Here is a 24,611-nt window from a genome sequence, read left to right on the forward strand (position 1 = left end):
GGGTTGTTAACCAATGTCATAAAACAACATGTGCACTTCTGTTTCATGAGAAACTATTTGTTCTGTAAGCCTTCACCTGAAGTACAATAAAAAAACAAAATAAAATAAAAAAATCTTAAAAATAAAACCAAAAGAGCAATTTCTCTAAATGATAAAATCTTTTTTTTAATTAATTTTCAATTTTTATTACTGACAACACTGATGTTGATATAAAATAATGACATAACTTATACTTGAGCAAATATCCCTCAACACCTTGTTTATTAAGGTAAAACAGAATGAAATACATTTTACTGAAATGTGAAATTATTTCAGAAATTATAAGATAATTAGATAAGCTAATTACTTATTTTGTCAAGTTTTAATATGTCTCGTAAAAGATCTTTAGCAGGTTGCGCAGTTTAAATCTACATATGAAAACAGAACAGTAAATTTAGTCTTATTCAAAAAAGTACTACATACGATCACATAAGATAAACTATAAAATTACTCATTTAAATTTTGTTGAAGGCAAAGAGCTCTTATGATAATATATCCAGGAAGAGAGATAGGGTAAGAAGACAAAGCTTTATCTGACCCTTACATATAGACTACTGAGTCATGTTCCACCAAAACCAAGACAGAGCTAACTCTCTTTTAAAAGCAGATTTTCTTCAAATTCTCACTAATTTTTCTAACAGTGGAGTTAAAAAAAAAAAAATCAATCTTATCTCAAACAAAAATCGTAAGATGACTATAAAAGAGTGATACCACAACGTTATGATTCTTTTTATTTCAATATCATGATATGAAAATACAAGAACAGTATTATAGTCTCTATCTTCTAAGAATTACATTCCATCTTGCATTGTCAGATGACTTATATAAGGAAATGTCAATAATTTTAAAGAAAAAAATAAGTACTGTATGCAGGAAAACAGAGGGTTTGCCAAGGAACAATAATGTCATGTAGAGGGAGGGGGAGGTGGCAGAGAAGGGAAGGGAGGTCCATGCCAAGCAAAGCTGGGGGCTGTTCAATCAGCCCTATCAGTGCTCCATCAGTGTCTCCACTCCAGCCAAATCCAGAGAAAACAAGGAGTCAAAGATTCAGGTCAATAAGCTTATAGGCGATTTGCACAAACAGTTCCTCCAGCAAGGTAAAAAACAAAGTCATATTGGCTTTTCTTTTTTATTCCTTCTCTTTGAACTCCCTGGTCCAAACACACCCTGGAAATGTCAATGTTATATGCAAGAATTTAAAGAGCTGAGCTTCTTAATCCCGTTAAGGAAAAAGGAATAAAGTTGCCTGTAAAGATCTCCTTCCTTATTGAACTCAAAGTCATTACAGTAGACTGCCTTACGCGGATTCTGATTCCAGTTGGCCAAACATCAGAGGAGGTAAAAACGTGTCATTAAAGGCTTGACTGAGGAGGAAAGAAACCATATTGATTGAAAAGGATTTCTGAACCATTGCTAAATAGATTTTCTGAACTATAAAGAAATTTAAAAAAATAAAAAGAAGAAAATAGGAAATAAAATAGCATGAATGACACTGATCGAATGAAAGCCAGCAGTTACTAACTCACAACAAAAATTTGCATAAAGGATGCAATTTTTTTCTTCTTGGCATTGAGGGCCTAGATAACATTTTTGATGCTTTAATATTGATGGGAGGCATGAGAATAAATGTCAATAATCTAGGCTTAGGTTTGTTACAGTCCAAGGGGAAATACGGCTTCCCCTCAGTTAATTCTTAACTTTGAAACAAAGCTACAAAAACTACACAAACTGATAGAAAGAAAGGAAGAACGAGAGACAGACAGAAATTGAGATTTCAATGTGTGTAGCAATCTGTTGGCAAAAACAGTTAAGCATTATGATGAAGCTGGTTCAGAATCTCATGTCTCCTACCATTTTTCTTCCTAATCAAATGATGTGGAAAGATATAGAAGACACACATCCAACTCTGGTATTGTGGAAGGGCGCAGAGTTACTCATACCATCCTCAAACATCCCCAAACTGCTGTTCTGGAAACTACATTAACGAACTCCAGATGGAGTCTCATCAAGCCCTTGGCTAAAGGGACAATTCTGATTGGGGTTATCTGTATTTCCTGACAGCTTTCCCAGTTTACCTGCTTTAAGTTCCTGCTTTAACCTTTCCTTTCTATAGGTTTCCTTTCTTCTCTAGGCATACACAAACCAAGTCTCTTGTGACCACGCCTCTTCTCCCAGTTATATCTCAACTCTTCTCTGTGGCTTACGAAAAACACAACTTCTCTACACCATCCTGTTTCCTGCACCTTCCACAGTGGTGGGTATCTAACAGATTCCTAGAGCAGCAATTTCCACAGGTACAGCTTCACAGGTATGTTTGTACCTCTCCTGCTCTCCAGCTCTCTGCTGTCCTCTTCTGGCTTCCGACAACACTAGCCCCATAGGCACAACACAGTTGACTCTTGAGTACTGGAAGCTCACCGCCTTTCCACAGGGCTCTGCTCAAAGTTGACCTTCCCTGATCATGCTTTATACAATATGTACGTACACACACATACGATGTCACTCTATCACCTTAGGTCTGTTCTGTTTTTCTTCATACTGCTTAGTATCACCCTTACAATTGTTGGTTTGATTATTTATTATCTGTGTCCTCCTAGCAGGAGAATGGGGATTGATGTTTGCCACTGCTGTATTCTTAGCACCAAAGAGGGTCTGGAACATAGCAGATGCTTAATATATGGGTTGCGTTGTACTGAATTTAATCAATTGAACAGAGCTAGAAGCTTCTCCGAACCTAATTAAGTAATTTATGTTTGCTGTTTGTTTGTTATTAGTTACTTCTTGGTCTAGAGCTAAGTTCAAGCTGAGTAACTCAGGTTTTACTCTATTTCCTTCAATATGCTTTACATTTTTCTATACTAAAAAAAGTTTTACCTTTTACTTAAGTCAACTATTCTAGAATTTGGTGAGAATGTCCATTGTGACACTATATTTGTTTCCTTATTTTATGGATTTCCATCAAGCCTCTTTTTTTTCAACTCTCTTACTTCCTAATTGAACAGCTTGAATTTTAGCTCCTGTCCCTAGGCAGCTCACCCAGTGATTACTCTGAGCATTCTCCATATCTAGATACTAGGACTGGGACAAAAGCTTGCAGGTCCTCCAAAATCAACTCTGATGACATCATTTTCCCTTTCTGCCTTTGTTTAGGGTGAAAGTCATCAGATAACAGTTTTTACGGACCCTCAGTAAGACTTCTAGATAATTATCAATAACTCAGAGTTCTCTGACATGTAGTTTTTTGGCAATTTATTATTTTTTTTAATAGTACCACATTATACTAGCCAAAGTGACATGCATCCCACATTTTTCTTCCTGTTCACATATCCTTTGACATTCTCCTGGAATGTATCCCAAAACATGTTATTTTACTTCAGCCACTGACAGACTTGAATATTTCAGTGGAAAACCCTATTCCATGTAATTAATAATAGTAAAACCCTTTTAGAACTGCTTCATGCCAACCCCACTATGAAACTTACTGTCTGAGTTTATTCAAGAATTGCTAACATGTAAAAAATTCTCACCTGCCAGCAGTGACATAGCTAAAAGCCCCTAAAGATTGTCTTCCAGACCATCTATATTTCAATTTATATTAATTTGCTTAGTCTTAAGCCTGCATTGGTACACTTCCATGTTTACTATGTAAACCAGAAGAAAGGCAGAAAAATTCATTGGAGCACATAATTCAGGACCACAGGAAATGTGTAGCACTTATGGACCCAGTCTTGATGTCTTCGTCATCTGTAAATTCAAGGAAATAATTCTTGCTTGTTTCCTTCCTCTTAGAGATACTGTAAGGCAAGATGCCAAATGATCTAAACTCATTTCACAAAAAGAGGGCAGTGTAAATTGAAAATATTGCCTTTATATTTTGCTAACACTTTTATAATCTAAGGGTTTCAAACAAAGTTTGAAATAGTATCTTTTTATAAGCATAGTTCATTTCATTTCAAGAACGAAAAATAAGGACATGAAATGTGCAACTAACCCAAAGCAAAAAAGAAAACCCAGTAGCATCGTCAGGTTCAATCGCAGGACTGTCATTATAACAAGGTTCATGAAAGGTGATTTTTTCCACTCTCAATTGTAAATATGTATGTTTTAGATTCATAAGATTCAGAATTTTACGCATTTAAAGCCAACTTTAAATTCCAACCAATGTTTTTGACAATTCTGTGGAATCTTACATTATGGGAGTGATTTAGGTCGTACTTAACCACATGCTTTATAATGACAGGCAATTTTCCTAATGTTAATAAATACTTAGACACTAATAGGAAAACCTACCATTTAACAACAAGAAAATAGAAAATATCAGTGGGAAGTCAAAAAAAATTCTACAATAAGAAGTAAGGAAGTATTCTAAACACTAAAAATATTCTGTATTATATAGAAGCTCCATTTCAAACGATGTAGGAAATTTTACCTATGATAAGCTATTCTTCACAGATGTACAAAGAGTAGAGAGCTTGTTTTTCTTTTTTATTTAATAAAAGGAAATTTACAATGGTATATTAGTGTTTTCATACAAACACAGGTGCTAAAATATAAACAAAGGTATGTAGTAACCACATGTGTCTCCTTGGTACTTTCCCCTGAAAATGTGTCAAAATAATCTGTTTGGAAAACTTAAGATTTTCTAGCCATGATTTTGTGATTTGAGTTTTTAAACGAACTATCCTTTTTTAATAAGTAAAAGCACTTTATGTTCAATTTTTTTATCCCTGGAATCCACTGAAGAAACTAAGTTATTGCCAGATTTTGGAACTAAAGACAAAGAAACTTTCAAAACAATGCGATTCATTTTCTTGTACATATGACAATTTTTAAGTTGTAAGAAGTAGTTTAAAATATATGCAAAAAGTCTATTTAACAATGAACCCAAGTTAAAAATATTTTTCTTCAGAGGCACATTCTCTTCAATCATGACACTGATACTGTTACACATTTAAATACTTTTACTCATTTTATGGTCAACCTCTTCCCCTCCCCACAACTGGCAATAAAACATAATTGTGTGTCACTGAGACTATACGGACATTTCTACAGAAAGATTCGTTTCTAATTTTCCAAAGAGAAAATTTTCTCTTCCCATTGTAGGTAATCAACTTAAGTTAAAAATGGATGGCATCTCTTGTATGACCTAAAAGGGATACAATCTCTATCAAAGAATTGTCTCTGTTTCATTATCAGTTCCTACCAACTTCAGTGGGAATTCGCTGGTCTCACATTCAACGAGCATAAAATAATGAAACTCTTTGCCTATTAAATAAGGCCATAATAATTTGAAATAGGAATGTTAGTATTTTTCCTGAAAACTACTATGTGAAAGTAAGAATTTTTATTCCCACTTATTATGACCTTCTAGTTTCAAACTCAAAATTAAGAAATTATTGTAAACATATATAATACAATATCAAGTATCAAATATACATTAATGTATTCAGTATATTATATACAATACTGTTTTGATATACTTTTTTTTTAATTTCCACCTATTCATCGAACAGTTAATATAATAGCTACTAAATAATGTTCTTAACAATTGTAATTCAGTGACTTTCTTCTTAGTGTCTAAGCCTATCATAATTTTTCATGAGTTAGGATTCTAATTAATGTAGACAGAGGTTATTTTCTTGAGACATAGTTACATCATCATGTAAGCATCTGTAATAAGATTATTTTCTTCCAAGAAATGACTAACTTAGAAACATGGAGTTCTACACTCTTTCATTAAACATAGTCTTTAACCAATGTTCACCCCAAGATGCAAAATATATCTAATTATACCTAGTAATATTGCCTCCCTAGATTTATAAATTAACAAAAATATCTAAATCCTACACTTACTCTTTTAACTACGAGAGCAAGAAGAATAAATGGTACCTTCTAACTATTAGTTTCTTCTCTTAATTGCAATACCAAAACACAAGTAAAGTGCTCTACAATGCATAAAAGGATGTATTTCTTGACAAAGGAGGAAAATGATACGTCTTCAAACATAGATTTAAAAACTCTATTTCCATCCAGCTCTTATATGTATCGCCTGAATTTGCTATATCATCAAGAAATGGTTCTCACGTCCAGAACAACTAAGGAAATAACTTATTTGGCCTGAAATCTGAGTCAACAATCACAAAAAAGGCCTATTCTGTCCCTACTTTTCTCATTTTCAACCAAAAGTCTCTGATGTGGGAGACGAGGACCAGATTACAAGGCCAACTGGCGATATACAGGAGTAAATGGCAAAGAGGGTTTTTTGAACCACAGTGTGTATGGCAGGTGCTGCTGCAGACGTTCCATTACTAGTCAAGTGGTGAGTTCTACAGACCACAGGGATGGAGACTGGCTGACTTCTTTTGTATCTAACACACTAGCAACAGTAGAAAGTCAATCTGGAATTTTAAATAAATATGCATCAAATGTATGTGGCCACCGAGTGACACTGAGATATGTGTATTTGCAGTTTTCTGAGAAGCTGTATCAGCATTCTTAATTTCATACTTTGTCAAGTCTGATAAAAAAAATCCACACAAACACATACACACACAAAACCCAATCCCCATAATTTCTGTGCCTAAAAAGTACGCAAGTCTGAATTAAACAATGTATTCACAAACAGAGACAGACACACAGACTCACAGATACACTCTCAGTCATGGCCTCCAGGAAGCTGCTTTGGTAAAATCAGCCAAAGCAGTTGTAATAAACCAAGCCAGTGATGCCAACACTTGTGAGAGAAAACCCACCTCACTTGCAGAGACAATACAGTCAAATACAAAATAAATAAAAAGAAGCATGAGAAACCTTAAACTGACTTTTGGAAAAAAAACTAAATGAGTATATGAGTATACAAATCCAATGAGGACATGGTGACTGGCAAGGCCACTTGACTCCAAATCATGGTGGGAAATAAGCTGAGATATATTTTCCTAGGTGTTTCTTGTAATTACAATGTCACTAAGTCAACAGAACATCTAGACTGGAGAACGAGTAAGCATTTTCTTATTTGAGAATATCTAAAAAGCACCATCCTCAGGCATTGTAAGCCAATGTCAAACACATAAGGTATTTACTTTTCAAAAGGAGAGAGCCAGAATGTTGGGCAGGGACTCCATCTGTCCCATTCAATGCATATACCCAATTCCTAATAGGGTACCTTGCAAGTAATTGACATGTGATAAGTATCTGTTGAAAGAATGAATGAATGAAGTAATAAACAACACACTTATTATAGTTAGCTGGCCAATCAACCTGAAAATATTCATAGTTAATTGGCCAACCAACACGAAAATCTTTGTTTACATATATAAAATGACTTGCTACTAAAGTGGAATTTCATCTCTGTTCCCTCAAAGTAATACTTTATGTTTAAAGAATTTTGCACATATTTTCAGGCTGTTAAATTTTATGTCAGCACTTTCAGTGCATTTTTTAAAACTTTACAAATTCAGTTGAGTAAATGGGCTCACATATTTCATCCAACCATCAACGATTACCTTTGCTACAAAAGTATTCCACTTCTTCACAGCTCAGATTTTCAGGCCCGAATTCTGTGGAAAAGCTTTCTTCCAATGGAAAGTCCCCTTTTGAGATGAGGTCTGTTTCCTCTGATGGACACTCTTCTTCTTCCTCTTCAATGGCATCTTCAAGTGGCCCTTGAAAAAGAATCAGGGACACTGTACCAAAAATATCCAAAGACGAAATAAAATAATATCCTTAAGTAGGGTCTTTTTGATTAAGGTGATGAGGAAAATGTATTCTATGAATAGACCAAGTAGAACCACTAAGGGGACTCACAGAAGATAATGCTACATTCATATTACCAAGAAAAACTGTCTTATGAAGGAAGCCACAAGTTACCTCATAGAAGCGACCACTGTCTCCATTCCTTCCCCATCCCACCCCCCAACCCAAAACTTATTTTTTGGTTCTCTGCTGAAGAGCAAAACTGTGCACTTTATGTTCATTTGTTAGAATTAACTGCGTGGTAAAGAGTACAAGTCTCTTTTACACCACTGTACAATTTTACCTGAGATTTTAATAAAGATTTAAAGTAATTGAATGCATTTTAATTGAACTGAGATTTTAATAAAGTCTATACTTTTAAAAATCCATCTTAAGACTGAGTTCTGAGAAAAGATTTCATTATATGTGTTTGAAGCTTGAAGAAAAATTACATATTTCTCTCCCTGATGAAAGCATAACCCTATTCATAATTAATTGAATTTTTTCTGAAACGAAAAGTAGTTTTCTAATGAAAAAATGTAATTTGTATTTATGTGATACTCTCTCAGTAATAAAAATACAACTCCCTTAGACTGAATGAGAGTGAGGTGCACTACATTAATGGACCTATTTTATTGAAAGGAAAGGGAGGGCTGTAGTTGTTCAGAAGGACCTGAAGTGGACTATGAGGGAATACCACACGAGTGATTGTGAATTTTTCACTGCCTCTAAAGAATCAAAGTATTCGACTCATTTTACTAAGTAGAAGCCTGCATATGCTCCTAAAGAAGTAATATGGATTTTATCCAAAGAACACAATTATGATAATTTGTACTAATTGTCACTCATGTCAGCAGTCTCATCAGACAGGCTAAATACTCAAAGGCTTAGGCTGTCTCTTTCTCTTACTTCTTAGAAATGTGTTTGGAAATTTTCAAGGCCAAAGGAGAAATCTTACAAATAATTTTTAAAACTGCATATATTGCTATATATATATATTTTTTTAAAAAGCAGTAAGTCTTTAAAATTTTTATACATACACAAATATATAGGCAAACAAGAATAAATACATACAGCACAGCAATGTATCTGGTGTTTTCCCAAAAGCAAGTTTCCAGAGGACTAAATTCATATGGCACATCTGCACTGACAGAATTAGGTACATGGATTTAAATTAAGGGACCTCACAGCAAAAAATTCCTTATGCAGTTTCTTTATCCTTTCGTAAATTTATTTTTCCTTTTTTTTTTTCAAATCAGCAAACGTTGAAGAGGAGAGGCTGCCCTAATTCCAAGCACTCTAATAGTGTGTTTTCTTACAGTCCTTATACTGATGCAGATGTGGGGTTAAAACAACCATGGATTCTATTTTTGAACACAGCACATTCAAAAGTCATGGATCACACATTACTTTCATCTTATATTAGTTATTCCAAATTTAAAACTGACAATCTATCACCTTTCAGAACAATTATGTCACATAGCAAGACACGCAAGGAATCCATAAAACAGTAATAATGTAAAATATTATAATAATTAAAGCATTTTGTCTGATCATATTAATATCAGAAGATAATGTAATGATTAATTCCGAGTTTAATGAGGAATACAATAGAATATTTTCCTTACTTTTTTTTCAAACAAATTACCTTATAATAACAAGTTTGATCAAAATGTGAAGCCATTTCATTTTTAATGCATGTAGGAGTTTCAAAGCACATCCTTATGTGAACCTTAAATTAACCCAGTGAGGTAGGTGTGGGAGTTATTATGATTCTTATTTTACGGATAATGGAAAGTGAATCCCAGGATGTTAGTTAACCAGAATAAGGTTACAAGCTAATAAGTGAAAGAGTTGTAGTGAACACTCAAGATTTTTTTTCTTACAAAATTTTTTTAATACCATATTACTATGCAAACCATGGTTTGGTAGTAATAAATGCATTCTTTCCAAAATAAAACAATAAAAAACAAGTAACTCCTAAACACAAAAATCTTCAGAAAATGGTTCACTCATAGTAATATTAATTATTTATTCATAGATGCTTAAGGATCTACTCTTTAAAAATTAAGAAATTGCTCACAGCTCTTCTCAGATTACTGAAAGTTAACAAAAATATTACTCTCCCAAAAGTGGGTTAGGAAGATCTTCTTGTAGACTTTGCCCCCCACCAAAAAAAAAAAATAGCTTCCTAATACTTTTTCATATAATTCATACCCACACTGAATCAATCTGTAAAGGAACTGCTTTAATGTCAGTTATAGCAGAAATGACAAGTATGGCTCCTTTTGGAATATAAATTCTGAGTTTTACTAACAAAAAATAAAGCTCTAATTATAAAATAAATATTTTTTTGTAAAATAAATACTTTAAATAGTCACATATTTTAGTGAATTCATTTATTTTTATTCCTGAATTCTCTTCAGTTACAAAAGCATATATACCGTAAAGAGAATGCATGCATATTGGAAAAACAAAATTACTAATAATAAAACAGCTTTAATAGAAAATGAAGTTCTAAGGAGGCAGGGCCAGGATGGCGGAGTAGTCAGATGATTCCTGTGGTCCCTCTTACAAAAAAGACCCAAAAAAACAAGTGAATCGATTATATATGACAATCTAGGAGCCCTGAACAACAAAGGCAAAGTTGAGGAATCAGACTGAGAGGCAGGGGGAGGGAGAGATGGTTCACAAGCAGCGAGGAATTGCCAGACCTGACCCGGAAGGAACCAGCAGCTTGCAGCCAGTGCACAACATGAGGCAAAAAAAGAAAAAAACACATGGAAACTGAACAACACCTTGCTCAAAAGCTACTGGGTTATAGAATAAATTAAGGATGGAATAACGAAATTCATACAGTCAAATGAGAATGAAAACACATCCTACCAGAACCTTTGAGACACAGCAAAAGCAGTGCTCAGAGGTCAATTTATAGCAATAAATGCACACATCCAAAAAGAAGGACCAAACTCAAAACATTAACCCAACAACTTGAACAAATAGAAGGAGAGCAGCAAAAGAAACCCTTGGGCAACAGAAGAAAGCAACTAATAAAAATCAGAGTAGAATTAAATGAAATAGAGAATAGAAAAACAATTGAAAGAGTTAACAAGATCAAGAGCTGGTTCTTTGAAAAGATTAACAAAATCGATAAACTGTCAGCCTAACTGACAAAACAAAAACAAGAGAAGAAGCAAATAATCCAAATAAGAAATGGGATGGGCAATATCACAACAGACTCAACTGAAATTGAAAGTATCATAACAGAATACTATGGAAGATTGTACTCTAACAAATTTGAAAACCTAGAGGAAATGGACAAATCTCTAGAAACACATTACCTACCTAAACTAACACAAACAGGGGTAGAACAACTAAATAAACCCATAACAAAAGCGATTGAAAAGGTAATTTAAAAACTTCCAACAACAACAAAAAAAAAAAACCCTGGCCCAGACGGTTTCACTGGAGAATTCTACCAAACTTTCAGAGAAGAGATAACACCACCACTACGGAAGGTATTTCAGAGTACAGAAAGGGATGGAATACTCCCAAATTCATTCTATGAAGCCAGCATAACCCTGATACAAAAACCAGGTAAAGACACCACGAAAAAAGAAAATTACAGACCAATATCCCTCATGAACATTGATGCAAAAATCCTCAACAAAATCCTAGCTAATAGAATTCAACAACATATCAAAAAAATAATTCACCATGACCAAGTGGGATTCATACCAGGTATGCGGGGATGGTTCAACATTAGAAAAACAATCAATGTAATCGATCACATTAATAAAACAAAAGACAAGAACTACATGATCTTATTAATCAATGCAGAAAAGGCATCTGACAAAGCTCAACATCTATTCATGATAAAAACTCTCAACAAAATAGGAATAGAAGGGAAATTCCTCAACATAATTAAGGGCATTTATACAAAGCCAACAGCCAACATCATCCTAAATGGAGAAAGTCTGAAAGCATTCCCCTTGAGAACGGGAACCAGACAAGGATGCCCTTTATCACCACTCTTATTCAACATTGTGCTAGAGGTCCTAGCCAGAGCAATTAGGCTAGAAAAAGATATAAAGGGCATCCAAATTGACAAGGAAGAAATAAAAGTATCTCTGTTTGCAGATGATATGATCTTATACACAGAAAACCCCAAAGAATCCACAAGAATACTACTGGAACTAATAGAAGATTTCACCAAAGTATCAGGATGCAAGATAAACATACAAAAATCAGCTGGATTCCTCTACACCAACAAAGAGAACTTCAAAGAGGAAATCACCAAGTCAATACCATTTACAATAGCCCCAAGAAAAAATACTTAGGAATAAATCTAACCAGAGATGTAAAAGACCTATACAAAGAAATCTACAAGACACTACTGTAAGAAACCAAAAGAGATCTACATAAGTGGAAAAACATACCTTACTCATGGATAGGAAGACTTAATATTGTGAAAATGTCTGTTCCACCTAAAGTGATCTACAGCTACAATGCAATCCCGATTCAAATTCCACCAGCATTTTTTAATGAGATGGAGAAACAAATCACCAACTTCATATGGAAAGGGAAGAGCCCTCGGAAAAGTAAAGCATTCCTGAAGAAGATGAACAAAGTGGGCTGCACACTGCCTGATTTTAGAACCTATTATACCACCATGGCAGTCCAAACAGCCTGCTAATGGTACTACAACAGATACATAGATCAATGAAACAGAATTGAGAATCCAGATGTAAATTCATCCACCTATGAGCAGCTGATACTTGACAAAGGCCCAAAGTCCATTAAATGGGGAAAAGGCAGTCTCTAACAAATGGTGCTGGTGTAAATGCATATCCATCTGCAAAAAAATGAAACAAGATCCATACCTCACACCATGCACAAAAACTAACTCAAAATGGATCAAAGACCTAAATAGAAAATCAAAAACGATAAAGATCATGGAAGAAAAAATAGGGATAACTCTAGGGGCCCTAATATATGGCATAAATAGTATACAAACCATAAGTAACAATGCACAAATACCAGAAGAGAAACTAGATAACTGGGAGCTCCTAAAAATCAAACACTTATGCTCATCAAAAGACTTCACAAAAAGAGTAAAAAGGTAACCTACAGACTGGGAAAAAAAGTTTGGCTAGGACATATTCTATAAGGGACTAATCTCTAAAATTTACAAGATACTGCAACACCTCAACAACAAAAAGACAAATAATCCAATTAAAAAATGGGCAAAGGATATAAACACACACTTCACCAAAGAAGACATTCAGGCAGCTAACAGATATATGAGGAAATGCTCATGATCATTAGCCATCAGAGAAATGCAAATCAAAACTACAATGACACACCATCTTACCCCAACAAGGCCAGCATTAATCCAAAAAACACAAAATAATAAATGTTGGAGAGGTTGTGGAGAAACTGGAACACTTATACACTGTTGCTGAGAATGTAAAATGGTACAACCACTTTGGAAATCGATTTGGAGTTTTCTTGAAAAGCTAGGAATACAAGTACCATACGATCCAGCAATCCCGCTCCTTGGAATATATCCTAGAGAAATAAGAGCCATCACATGAATAGATATATGCACACCATGTTCACTGCAGCACTGTTCATGATAGCAGAAAGATGGAAACAACCTACGTGCCCATCAGTGGATGAATGGATAAACAAATTATGGTATATTCACACAATGGAATACTACGCAACTATAAAGAATAACGATGAAGCTGTGAAACATAACATGGATGAGTCTGGAAGGCATTATGCTGAATGAAATTTGTCGCATAAGGACAAATATTGTGTAAGACCACTATTTAAAAACTCAAGAAAAGGTTTAAACACAGAAGAAAACATTCTTTGATGGTTACGAGGGTGAGGAGGGAGGGAGAGGAGTATTCACTAATTAGATAGTAGGCAAGAATTATCTTAGGTGAAGGGAAGGACAACACACACTACAGGGGAAGTCAGCACAACTGGACTAAACCAAAAGCTAAGAAGTTTCCTGAATACAACCAAACACTTTGAGGGACAGAGTAGCAGGAGCTGGGTTCTGGGACCATGCTTTCAGGGGATATCTAGGTCAATTGGCATAACAAATTTATTAGGAAAAGGTTCTGCATCTCACTTTGGTGAGTGGCATCTGGGGTCTTAAAAGCTAGCAAGCAACCATCTAAGATGCATCAATTGGTCCCAATCCACCTGGAGCAAAGGAGAATGAAGAACTCCAAAGACACAGGAAAATACTAGCCCAACAGACAAAAGGGCCACATAGACCAGAGACTCCATCAGCCTGCAACCAGAAGAACTAGATGGTGCCCGGCTACCACCAATGACCGCCCTAACAGGGAACACAACAGAGAGTTCCTGATAGAGCAGGAGAAAAGTAGGGTGCAGAACTTAAATTCTAGTAAAAAGACCAGTCCTAGTGGTCTGACAGAGACTGCAGGGACCCCGGAAAACACGGCCCCTGGACTCTCTGTTAATCCAGAACTAAAACCATTCCCGAAGCCAACTCTTCAGACAAAGATTAGACTGGACTATAAGATATAAAGTGATACTCGTGAAGAGTGTGCTTCTTAGCTCAAGTAGATACATGAGTCTAAATGGGCAGCTCCTGTCCAGAGGTGAGATGAAAAGGCAGAAAGGGACAGGAGCTAGTTGAATGGACATGAGTAATCCGGGTGGAAAGGAGGAGTGGGCTGTCACAGTATGAGGAGAGCAACTAGGGTCACATAGCAGTGTGTGTACAAACTTTTGTATGAGAAACTAACTTGAACTGTAAACTTTCATTTAAAGCACAATTTAAAAAATTAAGTTCTGAGTACACCTGCTAACTAATTTCAGAAGGCTTTATTAAGGAAGGTATGTAATTGAATAATTATTTAAAATACTCAATGACTTAACAAATTGACTCCTATACCGATAATACCAAATTCAAACTGAATAATTTTCTTAAAACGTAAACAGAAAAGCTCATGTGAAACAATACAAAATCACAAAGCATCAATCTATGCTTAGCAAATCTCCAGCAAAGTCATGTTATGGTGGTATATACACATGCATAACTATACACATATACATGTATGACTTAAAACATTTATTTATCAAAGTGTATGACAGATCTTAACGGATAGTATTTTATCCTCCTGCGGCTATTTCATCTTATGTGTTGACTTTCACTCAGCAACGCCAATCTGATTAAATATAAAAGCACCTATTTTCAAAAGCAAACTTCAAAAACTCAAACAAAAGGTTAAAAATTTTGAGCTCACTGTTCAAAATACAAGATCTCACTGTCAATACTTAGAACAGGACACAAGAAGGAGGTTTAATGGCCAACTTATATTTCTTTTCTCTTAAAGCAAGTGTCAGATTTATATAATTACTGTACTTTATAAGGTGAAATTATTAACCATTTCTTTAGCCATGCTATCAAATCAGGCTCTGGGAAAAAGGCTTCTTTTAAAACACATAGTATTTGCAGTTTAAGATCAGATCTCATTCTACTCTCTATATTGCATGTTTCTTTAACAGGAAAACTTTACAGATAATTGGTGACCATAGCTAACATTTTAAAAGCGTAAGAGACTCTTGGAGCGCAAGTACAATTAATAAATAGCACCAACGAAGGAGGAAATGATGGCACCTCCTGTGTATGGATTAGTGGGCACAGAAGTCCACTTCAGAAAAACCACCACACATAATTTGACACAAATAATAATATCTCCTCAGAAAAGGCTCACGACTGAGCTCCATGTGCCCTCATGGAGAAAATTACTTCTGATTGAGGCCACTTGCCAGGCAAGTGTGAGGAAATCTGAATTTCAGCTCCTCAATGGTTTCTGATTTACAGATATTCAAACACACTTGCTGGAATTAATAGTCTTAACGTTTATACATATAAATATTTACCTCATTTTAAAATGCTAATTATGAGCTAAAGCTAAAGAATACAATGGTGCTATGTTTTGGGCCCTTAGCACTGTTAATCATCTCTCAGAATATGAATGATATATTTAACATTTGAATGATATGCTTTACTTAGTATATATGATGATATATTTAACAGATGAATTATATAGTTTACTCAGAATATATGAATGATACATTTAATATGAGTGATATGGTTTAATGGGAGATTCTGGTGGGTGCAAATTAGTACTTCCATTTTCAGAGAAGAGAGACAATTGTATACTCAGGAACTGTTCTGAATTGACCACAAGAGATAAGTCTGAAGGTAAGAAGAAGGGTTATGCAGATTCAGGACATGCAGTAACACTGAAGACTGCTCCAAGGTACAGTGAAGCTTTTCATTTAGCCAGTACCAACAGCTGCTATGTAATACCTGGGCCTAACTGTGGGTATTATGAGAATTTTTCATTTGGTGGTTGTTTAAATGATCTAGAGTTGATAGAGGAAAATGGGATGTTCATGATTGAGTAGTGCCATCCTACACATTGGTGACATAATAGGCAAATGAAATGGAAATAAAGAATTAGATTTGTGTGGTTAAGCAGTTAGAGGAATACTTCTCAGATAAATTAATTTACAAGAAAATCGATGCTATGATTTTCAGGGGTTCAGGAAATCCCTGAAGTTCCTCCACAACCAGTGAAGGAAGAGCTAGAAAGTGACAAAGAAACCTTGAGGGAAAAAAATATATATACAATATCTAAAAGAATCAAGAGGGAAGAAGATTATAATAAGCAAGATAATCAGAAAATGTAAAACATGATAAAGACCAGCATAGTAAATATTAAGTTAAATATGTGTCTTTCAATATATGTTGTCTAACAGGTTACTTTCTACCTTGGCAGCCTACTAAATGGCAGGTTATCTTTGTTCAGATAAAGGTAAAGCACTTCAGAACAAGAGGCATCCAAGAAAGAAATAAAATTCTACAAGAATTAATACCCATTTTCAAGTGTGAAGAGGGGAAAAAATGCCAAATTCTGTGGTTCTGATGCAATATTCTCCAAAAGGTGTCCTTTTTCTTAAGCATTCATTGGCATTACTTTATTATACATTATTTTAGTATGGTTTTGCATGCTTTTTGGTTAACACAAAACAAACACTTTGTCCTAATGGAACTACAGAGAGTATTTCATCTTTCTCTCAGGGCATTAATATTCTAAGCATTCTAGAGGCTGCACAAGACTAGCCACCTAGCAAAATAAGACTGTTTCAGAATACTGTGCAGCCTTCATTGCAACTGACAGGTAGGAAGAAAGTCACATTAAAATATTATCACTCTCAATAATTACAATAATCCATCACAGAGTGTGCTCAGAAATTCTAATAGGTGATTTTCCCCCAAAATACACAAGTATTTTGATATTGTCAAACCTTTTTATCTGGTGCTTCTCAATGTATGCCATTTCAGATTGTTTTTATATCAGATAGCATTGTTAATAGTAAAAATTACTATAACTTCCATCCCAAACTTTATATCATTTTAATCATGCACAGTACAAAGAATCCACACCAATGTTACAAATTTCTCAAAATTGTAATGAATTAATGAACATAGTGATGTTATCTCCAAGTAGAGCCCTAGTGGTGTACTGGTTAAAGAGCTATGGCTGATAACAAAAAAGGCTGGCGGTTTGAATTGACCAGCTGCTCCTTGGAAACCCTATGGGCAGTTCTACTCTGTCCTATAGGGTCGCTATGAATCGGAATCAACTTCATGGCAACGGGTTATCTTCAAATTACCAGCTCCTATTTGGTGCTCATTTTTTTTTTCAGTCATTTGCAAAAGATCTATGCAAAGGAATGAGAAGGCATGCAAAACTCTCTAATATCTATAAAACAATGGGGACATCCAAATTTGACAATTTAAGCAGTAACATATATTGTGCTTGAATTATTGCATAATAATTGAGCCACAATTTTCAGACGATGCCTTTGCAAAAGGCAAATACGAAACTATACATTAGGGATAGACAAATTCTAGTTTACATTTAATATGTCAAACTTATCTACAGATATACTCCTTCAGATGATAGGTTAAATGGAGTTAAACCTAGAACTTGTTACTAAACGTATGTTACACTTCCTATACGTAAAGAAAATTAAGCGGTGGACTAATACTTAAATTGGGATTTCTTGTTACCTGACACTATATAGTCTTGCCTCATATGTCTTTGTTAATTTCAGGATACTATTCATAAAACACAAAATATAAAATCCTTCTAAAAGGAAAGATTTGTCATATCATATTTTCTGTACATTTATGTTCAGACTGTTCAATTAGAAATGGAAAAAAATAACGTGACTCTAAATAAAGAAGCAAAATTCCACAAAAACGTGCCCCTCCCCATCTTACTGTGGCATAGGAGTATATCTACCTTTAAAATATTAGCATCTTTATCCTGATTTTATCTGGGGCATATTTTGTTGCTTTCAGTAGTTCCTCTCTCAGAGTTTCCAACTGCTACCTCAGACTTCCTTATGAATCATCATTACCCTGTAGGCACACCTCAAAATGCTTCTCACTCAGCTCCTATTACATTTGTCTCATGAATATCCCACAGAGCTGTTTAATGAGAAGGGGCTGAGAAGAGGGATGCTCTTTGGACAGTGCAAATCTATACTAACTCATGTAATTGAGCTTAACAGCAAGAAAAAAACCTTATTTCTGTAGTCTAAAAAAAAATAGTACTTTAAATTAGCAAGTTCTTCCTGCAGTCACTCACTTTTAACAATAGTTGCATCAGGGGATCTAGTAGGAAGCAACCATTTTTATTAATTTTTCTCTTATCTGCCAGAAGAATGTTGATTTTTTTCATTTACGCTTGTTGCCTGCAGGTAGCAAGACCAGAAAATCATATAGTAGAAATTCTTGTTTTTGATTAATTTATTTCCATATGTTATGTTATTTCTTATATATAATTGATTGTGGGCTTTGCTCATAGCTGTACATCTTTTTTATATCTTTACCAACTGCTGTCCTTCAATCAAGAAAGTTGAAGGAAATTACCTGAATTTTTTTAGGTTTATTAAAAAGAGAGAGAGAGATCTGTGAATATTTAAAATGAGTACTGAAATGCTAATGCATAAAAGATATTAGAGAATTTTAATGGAGTTCAATTTGACCATACACTACTGAAAGGAAAAAAAAAATGATAAGTTGGGGAGAGGAGGTTAGGTTTTATTCAAATTGTTTCTTTGGGGAAAAAAATGAACTCTTTGGTTTTATAAAAATGGAATAATATTCTTTGCTACAAGGTTTTGGCATTTTTATGGACGGCAGTATTAACACTTTTTATATACAAATCTAAAAACAATTTCAATTCTATCATTTTTTCCCCTAAAGTTCTTTTATTTGGGAATCCTTCAAATTAACTGAATGGTGCCAAGAAGAAAATGGTAATTTTACTTAGACCATATGCAACCCTTGCAAGCAGCAACTAATCTTACAAAGTAGATAAAAAACTGATATCACAAAAAAAATAAAGTCAGATGAGGAAATACAGACAAATTTAAACTAGAATCTCTAACGACGAATTTACTCTTAGGAAGTAACTCAGGCATTGAGAAAATTCAATTCATTAGCAAATGCTTTGTGCATTGACCCGGGAAGTTACAGAGTAGGCATTGAAATTCAAATATTTTGTAATCGGGTCTCAGTCCAGAGCCTTATAAAGCTATTCTCAGCTTATTAAGGATAGTACCCCTATCATAAAGAAATATGAAAGTATATTCATTACCAAAACTATATATTTTCATATATTTTTAATGCATTTCAATTAAAAAGTCTCTAACTGGTAATAAGTACAAAAGATGAAAAGTATTATATTATTTTGTTCTCTTTGTGAGACTTTCATTCATTTATTCACTTTTTATTCATTTAACCAATATTTATAGAAGGTGCCATACATGGCAGGCACTGTGTTAGACACTAGGACAATAGCAGTGAACAAGATGGAATGTCCCCAGTCCTAAGGGAAGGGATGATCTAGCTAAGGAAACAAACTTTATGTACACAAGGTAATCAGTTTGGTTTTTTTTTAATTATAAAAATGGAGTTCCCCATCTTAAAATGGGGGGCAGGAAAGGCTTCTTATATATCTTAACTTCTAGCTTTTGAGCATATTTCTTATTTCCTCTGCAATAACATCACTGCAGCTTACCAATATTTATAACTGTAAACAGCAAGTATGGTGACTTACATTTAGCCATGGCACTTAATATGTGAATACAATTTTTCAGCTACATTTAATTGTGATAAATTTGAAGGACAGATGAACTGAGCCAAGATTTTTAAAAGTTTAGAGACATCGTTTTAAATTATTATTATTTATATTGTTAAAGGAAGTTTATTCCACTTGACAGTGTGAATCTATGGTCCTTTCCTGGTTATTCAAAGAGGTGATTTCCACCCTCAGCCTTCAGTATTCATGCTGTGGTATATGGGATCAGGAAAGTAGAAATTCCCCCTCCCTCCCAGAAAAAAAACACACCAAGTTTTAACCAGAATATGAAGATAGTATACTAGATTTTTTAAAGTACTTCTAGGTAAGAAAGGAAAGGATTTGAACCTATCCACAGTACCTCGAATACACGGTATAGGGCTGATAAATATTTATGAAATGAATTAATCAAATTTACTGCTTTTAACAAAAAAATGGTAACTTTATAGACTTGTACAAAGGGAAAAAAAAAAAACATTTTCCTTAGAAACCACAAAGCACCATCAGAATATTGTTATTACTCTTATCCAGTAAACTAAATTCCACAAAACTATTATAAGTGTATATCAAAAAACTAGTTGATAATATCCTACCTGCTTATATAACACAATTAAATCTGTACAACTAAAAGAGAAGTAACTTTTAAAAATTATATTTCTAAAACAATTAAAGATATAAAGAAATAGTAAACAAAGGGCATGTAGACTTTTGATTCTAGGATGGATATATATTTCTTTTTCTTTCTAGAGCAAATCAAAAACAATGTACATGTTGATTTAAAAAAAAATCAACAGAGGAAAAAGAAACCTAGTCCAATAGAGAATACTAAACAAAGGGCTCTGATGACTAAGTTTCTTAAACAGTTTCATCAGGCAAAAATGAATTTAAGCATGGCCCTTAAACATGCCTTTCTTTGTCTCAAATGCCACTACATGGCTACATGCAGGAAATGAGGGGAAAGTATTAATTCACTGCAAAGATGTGGGGGAGAAATATTTAATTAGAGAAGAAAAGTCAATAAAAATATTTTCAGCTTGTTTTGGTTATTATATAACCAATTTTTTTTTTCTTCTTAACTAATAAAATTTGAATCTAACCCCAATCCAATCCAATCAATTCCTTTTTTTATGCATAATTTTAATAACACCTTCCCTGACCCTAAGGTCCCTGGGTGGGGCAAATCGTTTGCGCTAATCTAAAGATTGGCAGTTCAAATTCACCTAAGGGCACCATGGGAAAAAGGGTTAGCAAACTGCTTCCACAAAGATTATAACCAAGAAAACACTATGGAGCAGTTCTACTCTGTAACTAAGTCTGAATCCACTTGACGGCAACTGGTTTTCTCTGACCCTGCCTATTAGAGTAAGTTTCTACATGCACAATTTATTATTGATTAAGCCTTCGGACACAGAATTGTAATAAAAAAAGCTGCTCTTGAAATGATGCCTAAACTCCCCAGCTGAATACAAGTAGCTAATCAGCAAACAAGTGTGATCCCTGCACCAGCAGCATCAGCATCACTTGGGAACTTGTTAGAAATGCAAATTACCAGACCCCATCCTAGATCTACTGGTAATGAAACTCTGAGGGTGGGTCCCAGGAATCTGTTTTAACAAACTTCACAGGTGATTCTTACACATGTTCAAGTTTGAGAACAACTGCACTAGAATATAAATTTTATATAGAAGTTACTCTTACGACTTACACCAGTATAAATTATATTTACCATCTCCATCTAACATAACAAAACCAAAAACAAATCTGTTGCCATCGAGTCAATTCTGACTCACAGCGACCCTACAGGACAGAGTAGAACTGCCCCATAGGGTTTCCAAGAAGCGGCTGTTGGATTCGAACTGCTGACTTTTTGGTTAGCAGCCTGAGTTCTTAACCACTGTACCGCCAGGGCTCCTTTATGTAACCACTACAACGTTTTCAATTTATACAGATTTCACATCTCAATAATGGAGAGACCTAGGAAACTTTTTTGATCTAATCTTGAGATTACCATGTGAAGAGGCAAGACAGACTCTGTGATTCTTGCTATCTGAAAGTCAGAATTAAATCCCTGGCTGATACTAAACCATTGAAAAAATTTTTTCATAGTATTCTATATACTGTATATGGCTGCAAATAATACATTTAAAACACATGGTTAAAAACAGAAGTATTTCATTATTACAGTTACTTACACATGGATGACTGTAAGTGTTGGTTAATTTGATTAGAAAGAAAAGTAATAAATCTGTATTTTAAAAATATTACTTACTCTTGCTTGGTTTATTTGTTATCATATCATGTGACAATGCCTGAAACAGATTTGCAATAAATTTAGAGGTTCTGTTTGTGTTGCAGGAGCCCTGGTGGCACAGTGGTTAAGTGCTAGGCTGCTAACACAAAGTCAGTGGTTGGAACCCACCAGCTGCTCTGTGGGTAACAGATGGGGCAGTCTACTCCCATAAAGATTACAGCCTTGGAAAACCTATGGGTAGTTCTACTCTGTCCTATAGGGTCGCTATGAGTCAGAATTGACTTGATGGCAGTGGGTTTAGGTCTAGGTTGGTAAAATTAAAACGTGAGAGATATGATAAGCACGTTTGGTTATGTTAATTGGGAGGGTAACGGTGGTTGGTAGAATTCTCACCTTCTATGCAGGAAACCCGGGTTTAATTCACAGCCAATGCACCTCAAGCACAGCCACGAGCCATCTGTCATTGGAGGCTTGCTTGTTGCTATGATGCTGAACAAGTTTCAGCAGGGCTTCCAGACTAAGAAGAACTAGGAAGAAAGGCCTGGTGATCTACTTCCAAAAATCAACCAGTGAAAAACCCTATGGATCACAAATGACTGGCCAGCATTTCACTTCATTGTGCATGAGGTCATCATGAGTCAGAAGCTGATTCCATAGCAGCTAACAACAACAAATTAGTTGGGAGAGGGGAGCATACAAGGGCACCTCGAGAACGCGAGTCCTCTTCTAGAAGAGTATTAATTGTAGTGCTTTGAGATGTCCACGTGACTAATAATTGGAAGGGTGCTGCCATGCATGGAGGTAAATAAACGCTGGCTCCCAATGAGAGCACCAAATTGAAACATCAAAGGGAGAGACCTTGTGGATTGCAGCTGATGCAATTCAAAGTAGTCACTCCTGGTAAGTGGCAATTTGGGTTTATTTATTTACTGGTGGTTAATGGTTTTCCCAAACAATACCAGTGAGGCCAGCAAGTGCTCAAATAACATTCTTTCAGAACACTCTGGTGCCACGGACTATGCTGTAGCCCCTTCACAGTGATCCCCGATGTTGCTTCTGTATGCCCTCCGAGAGTCCCGGATAATGCAAGCAATGGACCACAGGGTTGTTTTATTACAGGGCCCCTCACATGTATCTGGCTACAATATGGGGCAGCATCTCAATTTTAAAAAATTATAGTCTGGTATTTTTGTCTCTAGAAGACCAAGAGCTTCAAACGGTACAAATATTCTCCCCATCTTCCTCTTTTGCAGGCCAGCATTTCATGAGACACTCAGGACATCCAGAGAGGAAGACTCTGCCCAGCAATACAGAGCTGTCTTAGTTTTTTAGTACTGCTATAACAGAACTACCACAGATGAGTGGCTTTAAAGGACAGAAATTTATTTTCCCACAGTTTAGGAGGCTAGATGTCCAAATTCAGGGTGCTGGCTCTAGGGGAAAGTTTTCTCTCTCTGTCGGCTCTGCGGGAAACTCCTTGTCTCTTTTCAGCTTTTTTTCCTGGATTCCTTGGCAATCTTCACATGGCATATATCTTCCCCTTGGTTTGTGCTTGCTCCTCTATGCCTAATATACTCTTTTTCTATCTCAAAGATGATTAGCTTAAGAGACTCACTACACTGATATGGGCTCATTAACATAACAATGAAAACCCTATTCCCAAATGGGATTACATCAACAAGTATAACACTCACTGCCCTTGAGTCAATCCAGTCTCATAGCAATCCTGGAGGACAGAGTAGAACTGCCCCATAAGGTTTCCTAGGCTAAAATGTAAATCTGCACAGAAGCAGACTGCCACACCTTTCTTCCGCAAAGCAGCTGGTGGTTAGGATTTCAGCACAGGGATTAGGATTTACAACCCATATTTTTGGGGAACACAGTTCAATCCATAACACTGACCAATCAATAAATGGCAAACAATGTGAAGGGAGAGGTCCCAGACAGATCACACACATTCTGCTCATCATCCCTCACTCCATTCCCTTAGAACAATCAGGCTGGAGCATGGACCAAGTGTTGGTAGTGGGATTTTCTGGAACAGCATCATGGCCATCCTTCATCATTAACCCAGATACGCATCTCACAAAACTACATGTCCTAGCACCACCACCTTGAACCACATAGTCAAGGTGAGGGCAACTACCGAAATCTGTTCCATTTTTCACAAATAGGTGTGGCCTCTTGCTCCTGGAACATGGCCAATTTGGCCCTCAGTTTGGGTTTGACACAGTAAATAATGATGAATATTCCCTCTAAGCCTGTACAGTCCTGCACACATGTTATTTGCATAGCCAAAAAAATTCAGCACACAAAACAAAGCATTGTTGTTGATCCCGCGTATTTGTTGGAGTACAAACTTTGTAAGAATT

The 24,611-nt window shown here is 35.3% G+C and overlaps 1 protein-coding gene across 2 annotated transcripts in view; it reads right to left on the minus strand.

Annotated features, from left to right (window-relative positions):
- Positions 1-24,611, minus strand: part of ZFPM2 (zinc finger protein, FOG family member 2) — a 551,340-nt gene that overhangs the window by 413,367 nt on the left and 113,362 nt on the right. For both annotated transcript variants that reach the window (XM_004370701.1, XM_004370702.1), the window contains exon 2: positions 7,542-7,700. In XM_004370701.1, the coding sequence (XP_004370758.1) occupies positions 7,542-7,700 (159 nt within the window). The remainder of the gene's footprint in view (positions 1-7,541; positions 7,701-24,611) is intronic.

The sequence above is a fragment of the Trichechus manatus genome, unplaced genomic scaffold (assembly GCF_000243295.1).
Source record: "Trichechus manatus latirostris isolate Lorelei unplaced genomic scaffold, TriManLat1.0 scaffold00009, whole genome shotgun sequence".
NCBI classification, from domain to species: domain Eukaryota; kingdom Metazoa; phylum Chordata; class Mammalia; order Sirenia; family Trichechidae; genus Trichechus; species Trichechus manatus.